The 18,847-nt window shown below is 47.4% G+C and overlaps 1 protein-coding gene across 3 annotated transcripts in view; it reads right to left on the bottom strand.

Annotated features, from left to right (window-relative positions):
• The window catches only part of RFX2 (regulatory factor X2), a 99,693-nt gene that overhangs the window by 25,684 nt on the left and 55,162 nt on the right, over nucleotides 1–18,847 (bottom strand). For all 3 annotated transcript variants that reach the window (XM_060094317.1, XM_060094315.1, XM_060094316.1), the window contains 3 exons: nucleotides 18,478–18,567; nucleotides 16,427–16,506; nucleotides 14,711–14,972 (listed from right to left, as the gene is read on the bottom strand). In XM_060094317.1, coding sequence (XP_059950300.1) covers nucleotides 14,711–14,972; nucleotides 16,427–16,506; nucleotides 18,478–18,567 — 432 coding nt within the window. The remainder of the gene's footprint in view (nucleotides 1–14,710; nucleotides 14,973–16,426; nucleotides 16,507–18,477; nucleotides 18,568–18,847) is intronic.

Below are 18,847 nucleotides of genomic sequence, written 5' to 3'. Positions count from 1 at the left end.
CAAGATACAAGATCAATATACAAAAGTCAATTATATTTCTAAACAATGAACGATATGAAAATGAAATGGAGAAAACAATCCCATTTGCAATAGTATCAGAGGGAATAAAATACCTAGGAATAAATTTAACCAAGGAGGTGAAATACTTGTACACTGAAAAAACTATGAAACACTGTTGAGAGAAATTAGATGACCCAATCAAACAGAAAGACGTCCTATGTTCATGGATTGGAAGACTTACTATTAAGATGGTAATACTGTCCTAATCGATCTGTAGACTCAATGCAGTCTCTATCAAAATTCTCTACAAAGCTTCCAGCTGCCTTTCAAATGGACAAGTTGATCTTAAAATTCATATGGCATTGCAAGGGACCCCAAATAACCAAAACAATCTCGAAAAAGAAGTACCAGGTCGAAGACTCACAAGTTCCCATTTCAAAACTGATTACAAAGTTACAGTAACCACAACAGTGCAGTACTGGGATAGGATAGACATACAGATCAATGGGATAGAATTGAGAGTCCAGAAATAAACCCATACATCTAGGGTCAATTGGTTTTCAACAAGGGTGTTTAGACCAGTTAATGGAGAAAGAATACACTCTTCAATGAACGGTCCTGGGATAAATAGACAGTCACGTGCAAAAGAATGAAGCAGGACCCTTACCTCACAGCATATACAAAAATCCACTCCAAAGGGATCAAAGAACTATATGTAAGAGCTAAAACTATAAAACTCTTAGAGGAAAACATGAGGTAATCACATAAAATAAGGTTATCTCCATGACCTTGGATTTGGGAATAGAATCTTAGATATGACACCAAAAGCACAAACAAAAAATAAAAGATTAAAACTTTTAAAAAAGATAAATTGGACTTCATCAAAATTAAAAACTTCTGTACATCAAAGGACACTATCAACAGAGCGAAGAGACAACCATGGACTGGGAGAACATATTTGCAAATCATGTATCTAATAAGGGTCTTATATCCAGAATATTATAAAGAACTATGGAGACTAACAACAAAATGATAATATGACACGATTAAAAAATGGGCAATGAACACAACATTGTTAATCAGCTATGCTCCAATATAAAATAAAAAGTTTGAAAAAATGGGCAAAGGCCTGGAATAGGCATGTCTCCAATAAGCACATAAAAAGATGCTCAACATCGTTAGTCATTAAGGAAATACAAACTAAAACTACAGTGAGATACCACTTCACACCCACTAGGATGGCTATTAAGAGAAAAAAGAAAAGTAACAAGTGTCAGTGAGGATGTGGAGAAACTCGAACCCTCCTCAGTTGCTGGTGGGACTGCAAAATGGTTCAGCTACCGTGGTAAACAGCTGTTAAAATATAAACTCAGTTAAACCACATGACCCAGCAACTTCACTCTACCCAAGATAATTGAAAACAGGTGTTCAAACAAAAACTTGCTCATAGCAGCCTGATTCATAACAGCAAAAAAAGCAGAAAAACACAAATGTCAGTCACCAATGAATGGATAAACAAGATATGGTCCATACATACAACTGAATATTATTCATCCCTAAAAAGGAATGAAGTTTTGACATATGTTACAATGTGGATGAGCCTTGAAAACATGATGCTCAGTGAGAGAAGCCAATCACAAAAGGCCACGTGTTGAGGGATTCCATTTGTATGAAACGTCCAAAACAGGCAAATCCAGAGACAGAAAGCAGATTAGTTGCCCTGGGGCTGAAGGAGGAAGGAATGGGAGGTGACTACTAACTGGTACAGGGTTCCTTTGGGGGTGATGAAAATGTTCTGGAACTCGACAGGGTAATGGTTACAGAACATTGTGAATGTACCAAATGCCACTGAATTACATGATTAAAATGGTGCATCTTATGTTATGTGAATTTTACCTCAATAAAAACTATGCAACTAATTAAAAAAACTTTAGTCTTTCTTGCAATTTGAATGGATCTTTCACCCACATGCATGGTTTTGTAACAACATGCACTGGTCACTTGGAAAGTATTGGTTCACTGAGCTTGCAGATCTTCCAAATGTTGATACATTTCATCACACGGTATTGAAAAAAGTCACATTGGTTAATATCACTACCAACAACTTCACCAAGATACCAGTTTTCCAAAATTCTATTTTTTTGGTTTGAGAACATATTGACAATAAAACCTGTCGTGTTTTCCTCGATATGTCAAGCTCACAACTGTTCAGTTTTGAGAAAATGTGTACCAAATCTTCGAGTCTGAATAATCATAATTTGTCTGTCATCCTTTCAAAGAAAAATAGCGTTTCATGAAAAAAGTAGCTCATTCTGCTCACAAGCCATTTGCCCATGAGCTTTTCCTCAAGACTGTCATCATACTTTGGGAAGAAGCAGAAGCACTTTTCGTCACACAGAATATTAAAGCGTTCTCGAGGATTGAGATTTAATAAAATTAATAATTTTTACTTCATCAGGGAATTTTGCTTCATCAGGGAATTCCTGAGTGAAACTAGCATTTGGTATTTCTCCTTTTTTTTTTTTTTTACTGTGCGTGCATGACGGTGAGGATTATAGTGACTTCTAGAGACTCTGATGTGTCTGCTCTGATTTGTGCGTGGCTGTGTCAGCCGTGCTGGTTTTGCATCGTTGGGGCAAATGTCAACACAGGGAAAACAGCAACTAATGGGTTAGCATTATTATGAAAACAGTTTTGATCTCGTGGAGCTCCTGAGAGGGTCCTGGGGACACCCAGAAGCTTGCCAGATATGTGTAAGACTGCTGAAAATCGTGCAGTTCGCAGTATTGTGGGAAAGAATACAAATGAACTTTTGCTTTGTAAGACCATCCTCAAAACCCCATAACTATTAAATAGGGTCAGAACAAGCCCACTGATACCTTAAATTAACTTAATACGCAGTGGAACTTCCCAAGGTGTTCACTGCGTTTTAAAATTAAGACGTCAGGTAAACCTCTGAAGGTGATGAAGTTGAGGAAAACGTCACCAGTCCCCGAAGTTCAGATGGAGGGGTTGGTGCCCAGGAGTTAGGACCGGAGGCGCAGCGCAGTGCATCCAGCAGAGGGCGCTGTGGCGCCACCTCCTAGCTCCAAGCTGAGGCCATCCAGCATCCTTGAAAAAGGAGCATCTCACGCTTGAAGTCTGGGGGCTGGAGTGGGAGGCTTCCTTACAGACCTGACCGAGGGATTCTTACTGCACAAGTACAAAAGGCTTGATAAGTCCTCTCAGTGGCTGGAAAAGTTAGTGTTTAATCTTTGGATATACTTAAAATGGAAATTAAATTTATACTTGACTGGAGTTTAATTTTTTGTTATTTAAAAAATTTTATCAAAGTGGTACCTGCACAGGCCCAGGTGTCAAACTGTAAGGAAGAGCCAAGGATAGACGCAGAGGTGCCCCCTTGCCACCCCAGGGCCAGGCAGCTTTCCCTAAAATCGTTTCTGTTTTCTGAGCTTCTCAAAGATTTATTTCCATCTTGGTATTATGCATACACTTGTCTACCTATTTCTTGACTTATCAGGAGCTTCATCTTTATTTTTGATTGGGTGCAGTGCAGCCCATATTCCTTTTTATTGGCCGTTTAATTTCACTGGTTTCTGCTGCGTGAATTACTAGCAGAATGCCTGGGGAAAAGGGCACACACATATCACGCTTTAGGCGTTCGGGAGAAAGGAGGGGAGAAAATGCCTAATGACTTGTGATCAAAGATACAGTGTTTCAAGAACTCAACGTGATAGCAGAGTGCAGATACGTTTTATTAACTCACAAGTATATTAAAATTAGTTGGTTATTTAAAATTTTTTAAAGGAATTTAAAAAACTCCTTTCATGTATAATCCTAGCAAAATTTTACCTGACATAAGGACTAGATTTGTGTCTTCTAAGTGAGGGTGCAGGTTACTTCTCCTCTGAATTCATTAGCGTCCACTCTAATGACCATTCCATTTATAACACAATAACCTCATTAAAATGACCTGCCAGGACTTCCCTAGTGGCGCAGTGGTTAAGAATCCTCCTGCCAATGCAGGGGACATGGGTTCGAGCCCTGGTAGGGGAAGGCCCCACATGCCATGGAGCAACTAAGCCCGTGGGCCACAACTACTGAGCTCGCGTGCAAGGAGAAGCCCGTGCACCACAACGAAGAGTAGCCTGGCTTGCCACAACTAGAGAAAGCCCGTGTGCAGCAACGAAGACCCAACGCAGCCAAAAAAAAAAAAAAACGACCTGCCAGGCCAAGGTCACCCCTGCAAAGGGCCAGCAATGACCAGTATCAAAGCAACACCGGTGGGCTTCCCTGGTGGCGCAGTGGTTGAGAGTCTGCCTGCCGATGCAGGGGACATGGGTTCGTGCCCCGGTCTGGGAGGATCCCACATGCCACGGAGCGGCTGGGGCCATGAGCCACGGCCGCTGAGCCTTGCGTGTCCGGAGCCTGTGCTCCGCAACGGGAGAGGCCACAACAGTGAGAGGTCGGCGTACCGCCAAAAAAAAAAAAAAAAAAACCCCAAAAAAGCAACACCTGTATCTCCAGGCTGGGTCTGCCATAATTTAATATCAGGACCACGCCTCCTGGGCCAGAAGTGGGAAGGGGGAGAGGATGCTCCTGGAAAACCAGGGAGAAGTGGGGGTGAGGACAGAAAACTGCTGCAGTAAATGTCCTGTCCTAAAATACAGCTTATTATGTGACCACAGAAGGAGGAAATAAACGTTTAAATGTTTTATGAACGCATCTGGAGCTTTAAAGAAAATGGAGAGTATTTAAAAGAACCAAAGTGTCATGGCTGGAGTTTTGAGGGCAGGGATAGAAATCACAGAATTCTGCCTGGAGAAAGGAAACAGCTGCAGTTAAGGGCCAGGTGGGAGGATGGAGAGAAGGGCAGGGCTCACCACTGGGGAGACAGGGAGGCTGGCTGGGGGAAATGGGCATTTTCAATTTGTCCAGTTTTATTTTGTTAATTAAGCATTAAAAAATTATGTAGTAATATTATATGCACTTGCCATACAAAACCCCAATTAGGCCAGAGACATACCAGGGCCAGGACTGGGGTGGTGCCCAGGAAGCGCCCAGGGCACCAAACTGAAGGAAGAGCTCATTGTCAAGGTCGTTCCATGGCAGGGTCAGCCCCCGGAGGGGAGCAACTCCCTAAATTTGGTGCCCTGGGCACCTCGCTTGCCCCATCCCAGCCCCACCTCAGCTTCTCCCCGGCCTCCACCAACTCCCACTCAGGAGAGGAAGCCCCTTCCTTCCTTAACAGCCCAGTGTGCATCCATGAGGGGGCGTGGCTGTGTGCCAATAAAACTTTATTTACAAAACCAGGGGGCTGGCAGGATTTGGCTGGAGGGCGGCACTCTGCCGCCTCTGCCCCCAGAGATTTACTAAGCAGTTGTGAATCACTCACACAATTGCATTGTATGGATTATACTTTACTGCTAAACTGATTTTTTAAATTTTTAGGTAGAGAGGGGATTGTTGCACAGCACCATGGATGTCCTAAATGCTACCGAATTATGCACTTTAAAATGGTTAATTTTATGTTATATGAATTTTACCTCAATAAAAAATGTATAAGGTAATGCATGCATGTGGTTAAAATTCAAATAGAAGAAAAAGGTATAAAAAAAAGCAAGTCTTGGGCTTCCCTGGTGGCACAGTGGTTAGGAGTCCGCCTGCCAATGCAGGGGACACGGGTTCGAGCCCTGGTCCGGGAAGATCCCACATGCCACGGAGCAACTAAGCCCGAGTGCCACAACTACTGAGCCTGCGTGCCTAGAGCCCGTGCTCCGCAACAAGAGAAGCCACCGCCATGAGAAGCTCGCGCACCGCAACGAGGAGTGGCCCCCGCTCCCTGCAACTAGAGAAAGGCCACGTGCAGCAATGAAGACCCAACACAGCCAAAAATAAAATAAAACAAAAAATTAAAAAAAAAAAAAAAAAAAAAAAAAGCAAGTCTTCCTCTTTTCTTTCTATCTCATGGAGATATCTTTTTTGGTTATCATTTTTAACAGCTAACATGTTTAGTTCTTCTTGTAGTTCCTAGAACTTTAAAAAACATAGTTCTACTTCTTAATTTATCAATTGAAAATTTTTTAACTTTTAAGTTTGGAAATAACTCCAGATTGTAAAAAAAGTTGCAAAAATAGCACAAAGCATTCCCATATGCCCTTCAGCCAGGCTCCCCAAATGTCAACATCTTCCGTGACCTGGAAATTAACCCCCACTCAACACGGTTAACCAAACGAATCACTTGATGGAAGTCCTGTTTGTGGACCAGGATCCAATCGGGGGTCACACACTGTGCTCATTTACATACGGAGCCATGAAAGAAAATAGTAGGAACACAAGGAACAGATGAAGGAAATTAGGAAAAGGCTTTTATTAGGTGGATGACCCATGTAGCCCTTGACATGGTAAGTGGGTTTGTGTTACTCTAAACAGGATGATGACTTCTCTGGTAAGTTAACTGAGACTTTTCAGAATAAGAACTGCAGTGCTTTCCAGTACGCATTCTTTAATTTTGTCACTTAAAGCAGAGCAGAGGTGAACCTTAGATAGATCTTTCAAAGGGGCACTGCTCCCACCTTTGCAAAGAAACTTGCAAAACCAGATTCAAAAGTGATGATATTGGGACTTCCCTGGTGGCGCAGTGGTTAAGATTCCGCCTGCCAATGCAGTGGACACGGGTTTGAGCCCTGGTCCTGGAAGATCCCACATGGCGTGGAGCAACTAAGCCCGTGTGCCACAACTACTGAGCCTGCACTCTAGAGCCTGTGAGCCACAACTACTGAACCCACGAGCCATGACTACTGAAGCCCGCACGCCTAGAGCCCGTGCTCCACAACAAGAGAAGCCACTGCAATGAGAAGCCTGTGCCCCGCAACGAAGAGCAGCCCCCGCTCACCGCAACTAAAGAAAGCCCGCGCACAGCAACGAGGACCCAATGCAGCCAAAAATAAATTTTTTAAAAAAAGTGATGATAGGGCCTCCCTGGTGGCGCAAGTGGTTGAGAGTCCGCCTGCCGATGCAGGGGATACGGGTTCGTGCCCCGGTCTGGGAGGATCCCATATGCCGCGGAGCGGCTGGGCCCGTGAGCCATGGCCGCTGAGCCTGCGCGTCCGGAGCCTGCGCGTCCGGAGCCTGTGCTCCGCAACGGGGGAGGCCACAACAGTGAGAGGCCCGCATACCGCAAAAAAAAAAAAAAAAAAAAAAGTGATGATATCATTAGATGTTTGTCAAAACCCATAGAACATACAACATAGGGTGAACCCTGATGTCACCAAGCGCTTTAGTTAATAATGATAACGGGTCAATATTGGCTTATTGGCTGTAACAAATGCACCAAACTTAGATGTTAATAATAAGGAAAACTGCGTGGGGTACAGGGTGGGGCATTACGGGAATTCTCTGTACTTTCTGCTCGATTTTTCTGTAAACCTGAAATTGCTCTAAGAGAAAGTCTATTAAAAGGATAAAAAGTGATGATGCATTATTTATTTATTTATTTTTGGCCGAGCCACGGGGCTTGCAGGATCTTAGTTCCCCAACCAGGGATTGAAACCATGCCTCCTGCAGTGGAAGCACCGAGTCTTAACCACTGGACGGCCAGGGAAGTCCAATGATGAATATTTTAGAGAAAAAGCAGATGTATTATTAGCAAAACTCCTTTATCAAATAATGTGCTTTTGCTGGCAAACGGTTTGCTCTTGTGGTTGGACAAAAGCTCTGTGCAGGGGGCGAGGAAGTTTCTAGCGAATGTCCAGTAGGCGTGTGAGTTTGTAGTCCAGTCAAGATATCCTGGGTCTTCCCCGAAAACACAGGCTCCAGAGAAGAGCTGCTTAGCGGTTGGCGACCCATCGTGAGCTGTGACGCTGCGTGGATGGTGCACCAGCCCCGTGGGCCACCAGGAAGGGTCACCGTGAGAATGGAGGTGCCCAAGTGGGAAGCCAGTCCACACACAGGGAGCCGTGGACGGTCCAGGGTCCCCGCTGGCCTTGACTCAGCTCTCAGGACTGAAGCAGGTCCCTTACAGACACATCCACTCGAAGCGGCCGCAAGACCATCTTCCCAGCGAGCTGGATACAGGATAGAAGATTCATCTCTTCTGTATCCACGTGTGCTGGTGGTCAGAGTGAAGATGCTCGCTGGAGTTTCGAAAGCAGGAGCTGCGTTTCTGATGACTCAGCAAAGAAATGCCTATGATTTCAAGTGGCACATCTCAGGGATGTCTGCTGTAGCTTGAACACTGCAGAACTTGAATCTATCATTCCAGGGCCCCAAGTATTGTGACTTTTAAAATATATATATATATTCTTTTTCGTATTCTTTTCCATTATGGTTTATTACAGGATATCGAATATAGTTCCCTGGGCTATACAGTAGGTCCTTGTTGTTTATCTATTTTATACATAGTAGTTTGTATCTGCTAATCCTGAACTCCTAATTTATCCCTCCCTGACCCCCTTTCCCCTCTGGTAACTGGAAATTTGTTTTCTATGTCTGTGAGTCTGTTTCTGTTTTGTAAATAAGTTCATTTGTATCATATTTTAGATTCCCCATATAAGCGATATCATATGATATTTGTCTTCCTCTATCTGGCTTACTTCACTTAGTATGATAATCTCTAGGTCCATCCATGTTGCCGCAAATGGCATTACTTCATTATTTTTTATGGCTGAGTAATATTCCATTGTATACATGTACCACACCTTCTTTATCCATTCATCTGTTGCTGGACATTTAAATAGGTTGCTTCCATGTCTTGGCTACTGTAAATAGTGCTTCAATGAACAGAGGGTGCACAAATCTTTTTGAATTAGAGCTTTGTCTGTACCAATTTACATTACCACCAACAGTGTAGGAGGGTTCCCTTTTCTCCAGACCCTCTCCAGAATTTATTATTTGTAGACTTTTTTTTTCAAACAAATTTTATTTTATTTTATTTATTTATTTTTGGCTGCGTTGGGTCTTCATTGCTGCGTGTGGGCTTTCTCTAGTTGCAGCGAGCGGGGGCTACTCTTCGTTGCGGTGTGCGGGCTTCTCATGCGGTGGCTTCTCTTGCTGTGGAGCACGGGCTCTAGGTGCGCAGGCTCAGTAGTTGTGGCACACGGGCTTAGTCACTCCATGGCATGTGGGATCTTCCCGGACCAGGGATCAAACCCGTGTTCCCTGCATTGGCAGGTGGATTCTTAACTACTGCGCCAGCAGGGAAGTCCCTACTTGTAGACTTTTTAATGATGGCCATTCTGACCCATGTGAGGTGGTACCTCATTGCAGTTTTCATTTGCATATTGCGACTTTTAATATTAAAAGCTCAGTTTTTTCGAAGAAGACCCGAAGTGTCCCATGGGGCTGGGCTGCTGACACTCTGCTCCACACACCCAGACAGGAGGATTTTCCTCACTTGGGGGTGGAAGACATTGATGATGCTTTCTTAGGTGTGTATGAAAATCACATCAGATGCCACAAAGCTTACAGAAGCTGAACGTAACCAGAGAAAGATGGAACCCATGTGCCGCCATCCTCCAAGGTGAAGCGTTGGCCCTTCCAGCTTCTATGTAGCTCTTGCTTATGCACCAGTTGTCTGGCCTGCCTGAGCGGGGTCGCCTGGGCAGGCAGCCCCCAACCTCCGTGGGACTGGAGCACCCAGGGCCACCACTGCCTGTGTGCTGGCCCTCTCTGACTTCCTGGAAATGCAGAGTCCAACGGGTCTTCACCAGACCAGGTCCCAGAGCCCTGATGAGACACTGCAATGGTACATCCCCTCACGGACAGGGACGCTGTATTTTTATCATCTTCAAAATTGGATAGATGATTTGTCTTCATCAGCCTCCACTGCGTGGCCCAGGGGGGCCGCCTGCTTACCTCTCAGCTTAGCATCTCAGCTCCATGGGGTCAAAAAAAAAAGCACAACAGGAAAAGTTATCAAAAACTTACCATTTGGGCAATTCACTTCTAAGGTTTCAATATGGATGAAATTTTTTTTTTTTTTTTTTTTTTTTTTTCTGTATGCGGGCCTCTCACTGTTGTGGCCTCCCCCGTTGCGGAGCACAGGCTCCGGACGCGCAGGCTCCGGACGCGCAGGCTCAGCGGCCATGGCTCACGGGCCCAGCCGCTCCGCGGCATATGGGATCCTCCCAGACCGGGGCACGAACCTGTATCCCCTGCATCGGCAGGCGGACTCTCAACCACTTGCGCCACCAGGGAGGCCCAATACGGATGAAATTTTAACCAGAAATGAGATTCAAGAAAATGTGTCACTGTAAGTCTGAAGTCCCTCACTGGGGCTGTAGGTGCCGATTTGCTCTGGTGTTTGTGCTCTGTTTGCAGGATTAACTTGAAGTCCCTAGAAACACAACTCTGACATAAGAAAACTGATGACGTGAAATGCCAGACCCAGGAGCCATCAATACTTCTGTTGCAACCTCAGGGCCAGTCCTGTTCTTGGCTATTGGCTGGATCTCTGCTGATCCTTGTGAGATGTCCCCACACCAAAAGCAAGTCAAAAAACCACAACAGAGCAGAGGGAGTCTGGAGGCAGATCCTCATCCAAGGTGATAACTCTCCTGGAGCTTTTGGGGCTGGTGGGGGGGCAGGGTGCCAAAACATAGCCTGTTCATGGATTTCCAACTGATTTAAAAACTTGATTCTTCTAGTGCAACCCAGACATCAGACTACAGTAACCAGGCGGCCCGGGGTCTGAGCTGCACATTTGTTTCCAGCGAGGCAGTGTGGACTGCAGAGAATATCATGACCTGTGATCTCAGTAGGCCTGTGACCTGCGACCCTAGCTTATTCACTATTATGAGTTGATGCAGTTTGCTGATATGGAGACGTCACATTCGTGAAAGTTAATGTAGTCTGTGAGGAAGGCTTCTGATCAATGGCAGCTCTACACTCAGGTCTGCCAGCCAATCCTCTGAGGGTGTGCTGAGGGCCCTGGAGGGCCCAAGTGAGGCAAGGGACAGGCTGGTGCCCCTGGGATGGAGTGGCAGGCACCACCCCACAGTCACTGCTCTAGACAGCAAATGACTTCTCTCCATGCCTGTCCTCAGAGCCAGGTCCTGGGGAGCACTCTGGACATAGAAAGGGAGAGAACAGCTAAGCTCAGAGGGCCTCTAACGTCAGGGTGACCCGGAAACACATCAGGACCAAGAGAACAGGGATGAGGCTCGAACATCATCTTCTATTTCAGATTAAGCCCACACAAAAATAGGAAGTTATTTTTTAATTGACAATCAATCAATATAATCCATCACATTCGTAGTCTAAAGAAGAAAAAACATGTCATCATATCAATAAGAAAAAAGCATTTGACAAAATTCAACATCCAATTATGATAAAGACTCTCAGAAAACTAGGAATAGAAGGAAACTTCCTCAACCTGAAAAGAGGCATTTGTGAAAAACATACAGGTAACATTACACTTAGGGGTGAAAGACTGAAGCTTTTCCCCTAAGACTGAGAACAAGGCAAGGATGTCCACTCTCACTACTCTTACACAACATCGTACTGGATGTTCTAGGCAGTGCAATAAGGCAAGAAAAAGAAATAAAAGTCATCCACACTGGAAAAGAACTAAAACTGTTCCTATTTGCAGACCACAAAAAACTCTTAGAACTAAAGACTGAGTTCAGCATGGTCACGGGAGGCAAGGTCAAGAGCCAGAAATCAACCATACTTTTGTACACTAGCAATGAACAGTTGAAAACTGAAATTTCAAATCAGTACCATTTAAAATAGCTCCAGGGGACTTCCCTGGTGGTCCAGTGGTAAAGAATCTGCCTTCCAATGCAGGGGACATGGGTTCGTTCCCTTGTCAGGGAACTAAGATCCCACATGCCGCGGGGCAACTAAGCCCGCACGCCACAACTACTGAGCTCGTGCGCCTCAACTAGAGCCTGCGTGCCGCAAACTATAGAGCCCATGCGCCCTGGAGCCTGCGCGCCACAACTAGAGAGAGAACACCAGCACACCACAGCTAGAGAGAAGCCCGTGCGCCACAACGAAGAGTCTGCATGCTACAACTAAGACCCAACATCGCCAAAAAAAAAAAAAAAAAAGCTCCAAAACCAAAAAATACTTAGGCATAAATATAACAAAATAAGTACAGGATCTGAGTGCTAAAAATGACCAAATGCTGATGAAAGAAATCAAAGAAGATCTAAATAAATGGAGAAAACACACCAAGTTCACGGATTGGAAGACCCAACATAGTAAAGATTTCAATTCTCCCCAAATTGATACACAGCTTTAATGCTGTTTAATCAAAATCTCACTAGGAATTTTTTTGTAAATATAGATAAACTGATCTAAAATTTATATAGAAAATTCTAAATTTATATAGCCAATACAATACTGAAGAATAAAGTGAGAGGAGCCACTCTACCCATTTCTGAGACTGACTAAAGCTGTCGTAATTAAGACAGTGTGGTACTGGTAAAGGGACAGGCACATAGATAAATGGAACAGAACAGAGTGTTCTGAAATAGGCCAATTGATTTTTTTTGGCTGCATTAGGTCTTCATTGCTGCACGTGGGCTTTCTCTAGTTGCAGCGAGCGGGGCCTACTCTTCATTGTGGTGTGCAGGCTTCTTATTGTGGTGGCTTCTCTTGTTGCGGAGCACGGGCTCTAGGTGCGCAGGCTTCAGTAGCTGTGGCATGTGGGCTCAGAAGTTGTGGCTCACGGGCTCTAGAGCGCAGGCTCAGTAGTTGTAGCACACGGGGTTAGCTGCTCCACAGCATGTGGGATCTTCCTGGACCAGGGATCGAACCTGTGTCTCCTGAATTGGCAGGCAGACTCTTAACCACTGTGCCACCGGGGAAGTCCCAGGCCAATTGATTTTTGACAAATGTACAAAAGCAATCCGATAAAGGATAGTGTTTTTAACAAATGATGCTGGAACAACTGGTTGTTTCGTATGCATAAACATGAACCTCGACATAAACTTTATGTCTTATACAAAAGTTAGCTCGGAATGAAGCGGAGCTAAATGTAAAATGTAAAACTATAAAACTTTTCAAAGAAAACAGAGGAGAAAATGTTCACGACCTCGGGACAGGCGAAGAGTTCTCAGGCGTGACATCAAAAGCACGATCTTTCCAAAAAAGAAAAACTGTTAAATTGGATTTGATCAAAATTATTGGGAAAAATTTTTTTTCTCTGCAAAAGACACTTAAAAAAAATTTTTTTTTAAAATTTTTGGCTGCAGAGCACAGCAATGTGGGACCTTAGTTCCCCAACCAGGGGCCAAACCTGGGCTCCCTGCAGTAGAAGCGTGGAGTCTTAACCACTGGACCGCCAGGGAAGTCCCCAAAAGACACTTTTAAGAGAATGAAAAAACACTTTAAAGACTGGGAGAGAATATTTGCAAATCACATATCCGGCAGGGGACTTGTATCCAGAATATACAAACAATTCTCAAAATTAACAGTAAGAAAACAAACAACACAGTTAAAAAAATAAACAAACTTCAACTGACATATCACCAAAGAACATACATGAAAGGCAAAGCCCCTGAACAGGTGCTTGCCATCGTTACGAAAATGCAAAATGACAACCACAGTAAGTTAACACCACACACCGACGAGAATGGCTAAAAAGAAAGATGCTGACAACACATGACAACAAACAATGCTGGTGACGAGGTGGGACGAGAGGAACTCACACCTGGCTGGGGGAGCTCGAAATGGTACGCGCCCCCCGCCCCGGGAAAACACGGGTGGTTTCAGATAAAGTTAAACATACACTTACTGTAGGAGCCAGCAATCCCATTCGTAGGTATTGACTGACTGACCCCAAAGAAAGGAAAACATGTGTCTATACGTGAGAGTACTTCTAGCTGTTTTATTCACAATCATGAAAAACTGGAAACAGCCCAAATGGCCCCGCAGCTGGTGAATGGATGAACGAGCCGTTAGGGTCACAGAACATGACTCAGCAACAAGAAGGAACCACTGACTCACAGGACAGGTGGACGGGATCTCCAGGCTCCACACTGGGTGAAAGAAGCCGGTCACAAAAGGTGTCTCCTGGATGATCCCCTTTATACGGCATCCCCACAGAGACAGAAGTACAGTGACGGAGAGTAGACCCACGGGTGCCAGGGGTTGAGGGTGAGAGGAGGTCGTGACTACCAAGAAACACCCGAGGGAGTTTTGGGGGTTATGCAACCATTCTGTGTACTGATGTGGGGACAGATACCCGAGTCTGTACGTGAGTCAAAACTCATGGGTCTGTGTAGCCCACACCATCCACTTTACTCTGTGCTAATTTAAAAAATAAGAGTAAATATGGGAAATAGAGTTTTCAAAGCAGATACATCTTTAAAGCAGGTAAGCCACCGTTTTGGACAGAGGTGTGGGGTACCAGTCCCGTATAGCTCTGCTTGGGTTCAGCCCAGTTTTCACGCGGATGGGTTGATCTCCGCCTGGGAGAGGCTGATGACGATGAGGACGGTCATGGTGGACCACCAGCGGCAGCAGCATCTCCCAGCACTGAGCTGCCTCCCCATCTGCAACGCTCCCAGCGCCAGCTACAGCCATCTACCCTCTGTCTTTACCAAGGGAGGACCCGAGGTTCAAAGACGGGGCACTTGTCGGAGGCTGGTGGGGTTCCGACGCTCGTGCTCCCGGCTGCCTTCTACTCACCGTCCCTGCTGCTGCCGGGAGTCTATTCAGGGCCTAACCTGCTGCCCCCGAGAGCCTGGGACGTACATACCGTAGCAGGTGACGAGCGGGATGTGTGCGCCAGGGAGTGCCGGGTGCCGTCCATGCCCCCGTGGATGAGGTAGGCTCCCGCGCTGGAGACGATGGGGCTGCCCCCAACATCCATGGTGATGCCCACCATGCTGTGGGCAGGGACTGCGGTCGGGGAGGAGCCTGCCACGGTCACCTGGGCACCGCCCGGGGCCTCGAAGTACGACGCGGAGCTGCTGGGGGCGTACATCTGGGGTTCTGGGTTGTAGGCGTACGCCGTCCGCCTGGCGGGAGAGAGAAGGCTTCACGTAAACGCCGGAAACCACGGCGCCGAGCACGTGGCTAAGTCAGACCCGGCTGTCAACACAGCGCGTTCACAGCCATGGTCTCCGAAAGCATTAGGGATCCCAGCTGACCCCTCAGCAACTGGTCATTTACAAACCGCACGTGCAAATTGCACTCGACGCGGGCGGGGCTTGGTGGGTGGGGCGGGGCTTGGTGGGTGGAGCAGGGCTGGACCTGACCCTGGTTACTGGAGGTCTACCCCTGGGATAAGACCATGTAGAGCTGTACACACACACACACACACACACACACACACACACACACACACACTCGTGTGCACACGTGCGCCTAAAGGCTGTGAAGCTGAATATGGCCCGATGTGGTGCCCTGGTTTTGATACCATCCTGCAGTCATAGAAGATGTCACCACCGGGGGTGCGGAGGCTGGGTGAAAGGTACAAGGGACTCTGGGCTAATTTTGCAACTTCCTGGGAGTCTCTAGTTCTTTCAAACCAGAAAGTTTTTTCAAAAAAATGTAATTGCATAATAAAAAGAATGTCAAAGGGATTCCAAGAATTTGTCTGAAATCCTTTAACATCTGGATCAAATCATTAACCATGTCGGTTGATGTACATCCGGCCGCAGTGAAAGGCGGTCAGTAGGGGTTTTTCCTCAGGGGTGACTGAGGGAAGGCCCCTCTGGGGGACAGGGCAGCCTCTCCGACCCCCGGGGGACATCCTGTCTGACCGCAGTGCAATCAAACCAGGATGCTGCGGAGGAGGGTCCCCCAGAGCCTGCTGGGGGTTCACAGGCTTCACACACGCTCCTTTGGGTCAGTGTGTGCCATGCCTTCAGTGTTGTGCTGCGGGGGCCCACGACTCCAGCAATCACATCTCTTTAACCACAACCAAACCTTCCCGCGCCCTCAGGACGCGAGTCGTGGAAACCAGAGGCAGAAACAAGCAAAAGGACGCGCGTCCTGAGCGCAGTGAGCTTCTGGGAAACGCATCATTTTCTGCCCCAAGCATCACTGAGTTTGAAGGCAGAAAACCCTAGACGTCCTTGACAAATGGAAGATCAAGTTTTACCAACATCAGAAGAAGCCAGAGGTTAACAGAGGCCAGGATGAAATAGCAGAGATGGACACGGTTTCTGGATTGCAAAGGATGTCTTCAGACTTAGAAGGTGGATTGTTTTTTTTTGTTTGATTTTAAAGACTGCCTTTTCTAGAAGTAAAAGTATAACAGTCTGTGATTTCTGAAATCTCCACCAGGCTGTGATGTACTTATGCCATTGTAATAGTTGGGACACATCACCCAAAGGGTAAGGGAAAGGATTTTGTGTAAACACATCCCCAAGGGAGCTCAGTGGGCGTCGTGAAAGAAGGTTGGGGTGTGGCCTATAGTTGGTTCCCTGTGAGGCCCCTTTTGGGGGAAGGGGAGGACACCACGTACAAGGCTCCGTTGGTGTAGACGGCGTCCCCCCCTTCCACGTACTGCACCTGGGGGGGATACACGTGCTGCACGGGCTGGACCTGAAACAACAGCAGATATTTGGTGTTACACGGAGTCTCCTTGCTCAGGATTTTCAGATTATTCAGGCAGAAGTATCTCCTATTGCCTTTTGTGAACACTTAGTACCACATCACAGTTATCCTGCCCCCAGCTGGCACTTCTAGAAAGAAACCAGGAGAGATAGTCATGTCAAGGCCATGTATTCCGGATGAGCCCAAATGGAAATGAAACCGCAGTGGGTCTGGGCCCCTATTCTGTGCGGGGGGGAGCCCAGCTCAGAGCAAAGGTGCAGAGCAGGGCTGGGGGGATGCCTGCGGCCTGTTGGCCACTGGGCAGAGAGGCCAGTCTTGCTGGGCAGCAGACGCCAGAGATGTGGATGGAATGTGGACCTCGGAGCGCCCGATGCCCCCACGGCCCCTTGGCAGGGGAGTGGGCTCAGGCTGCTCATAGCTCCACCGCCCCCCTGCCACTCTTTTCGGTGGCCCTGGAGGCCGTCCCCAGCAATGGGTTGGGGTCCTGGGAGCCACGCTGGAAGAGACTCTGAAGGTCTGAGCAGAATCATCAGGAGTGCTGTGCCTGGAGTGGGGCGGGGGGGGGGGTGGAGGGAGGGGGCGGGGGTGGGGTGGGTGGAGGGAGGAGGCCAGTGGGAAGACCCCTCCCTCGTCGGTCAGTTTACAGCCTCAGCTGACGACCCCCAAGGGACTCGGGCCCTGCTGGTGGAGGCCCAGAGCTCTGTGTGCAGAACTTCGGGACCCCACCGCAGAGGGAGGCTTAGCGGGTCCCTGATTCAACCTTGTTTGGGGGTGAGAAAACCAAGAGCTAGTCTCATCGTGCCCTCTCTGTAAGCCTTCTCATGCAGCAGCAGGACAGGGCCAATTCCCACCTCTGAGGACAGCCCAACCCAGGGGACACATGCACACACACAACCCCCTTCATCTTAGCGGACTGGGTAAGATGCAGAGGTCAGCCCCAAAGTCCGGGTGGCCCAGGAGAAACAGCGGGCACAGGCCCAGCCCCACAGAGGAGAGCAAGCTTCTGGAATCACAGGAGTCGTGGTCGCCCCTCCCTTAAGGAGCTAAAGCAGGGCCACTGGTTCCCTGCTAGCCCCCCACCCCACCCCCATGTCTTCACTTCTCCCCTAGGACCCCGAAAATCACACAGCACCAGGCAAACATCTCTAAACACCCTACTAATCTGGGCAGGAGCCCCTCGAAGAGAGAGGTGTGTCCTCTGGGGTCTCGGCATCTCCATATTATGCTCCTGGTTCCTTTCAGGCAGGAGCCTGAACGAATTTTAATTCAGCATCTTACAGAGCAGGAGTCGGCAAATTCTGGCCTTCAGGTCAAATCTGGCCCGCCTGTTCTTAAAAATAAAGCTTTATTGGCACACAGCCACACCATTCCTTTATGACTTTCACGAGTGTTGTATGGTTGTGCCAGAGACCATCTGGCCTGCAAAGCCAAAAAAGAAAAATGTACGGCTAGGCCTTTTCCAGAAAAGGTTTGCCAACCCCTGCTCAGATCACACTGCCTGTATGAGCTGATGATCTGGGCTGCGGTTTGGCTGGTGAGCCCACGCATTCAAGCTTTGTTCTCATATCGTTTAATTTCACAAGAAGTGCCCGTCTGAGGGTCCAGCACTTGCCTGCAGATGAGTTTGCCTCCCCAGGGGGTTCCGTGCTCTTCCAATCCAGAAACCTCCTCTATCTGCCTGCGTGTCTACCGCTGCACCCCGTGCTCTACCTAGGGGCTCGCTTGCGCCCCAAAGGCTGAATATCTGAATGAATGAAAGATCATAAGCTTTCTTCGCTTGACGCAACCTATCTGCAGCAAAAGATTTTTTTTTTTTAAACACAGATTCCAAAAGAACTTTCTGGTAAGGAACTGAACACATCAAACGAAAAGGAACAGCGACAACAGAAAAGCATGCATCATCGTTCAGACAGGGTGCTACGTGCTAACCTCCTCCCGAGTCACCTGTGCTGTGGTTACCTGCTGTGGCACCTGCTGCACTCTGGGGAGGGAGATGGGCTGCATCTGAGCCCCCTTGGGAGCCGAGCCTGCTGCCTGGACCAACACCCTCTAAAAGGGAAGGAAAGAGGACATTTAGGCTTGTCAGAGGTTAGTCCTGGAAACAAACACAGGTCACAGCCAGCTCGACTGCGCCCACTGTCGCTTTATGGAAACATAGCGGGACGGGTAGGAAAGGAGAGGTGGGCGCACACACACGCGGCTCAGGCTGATTTAGGTGGGCACAGTGGGGACTCGAGCACACGTGCACACACGCACACACACGCGCGCACACACACACACACCCAGCAGCTTTGCCTCCTTGGGGTCGGTAGTCATCAAGGTGACATGG

The sequence above is a fragment of the Mesoplodon densirostris genome, chromosome 3, assembly GCF_025265405.1.
Source record: "Mesoplodon densirostris isolate mMesDen1 chromosome 3, mMesDen1 primary haplotype, whole genome shotgun sequence".
NCBI lineage: Eukaryota > Metazoa > Chordata > Mammalia > Artiodactyla > Ziphiidae > Mesoplodon > Mesoplodon densirostris.
This window is presented reverse-complemented; position numbering and strand designations above follow the sequence as displayed.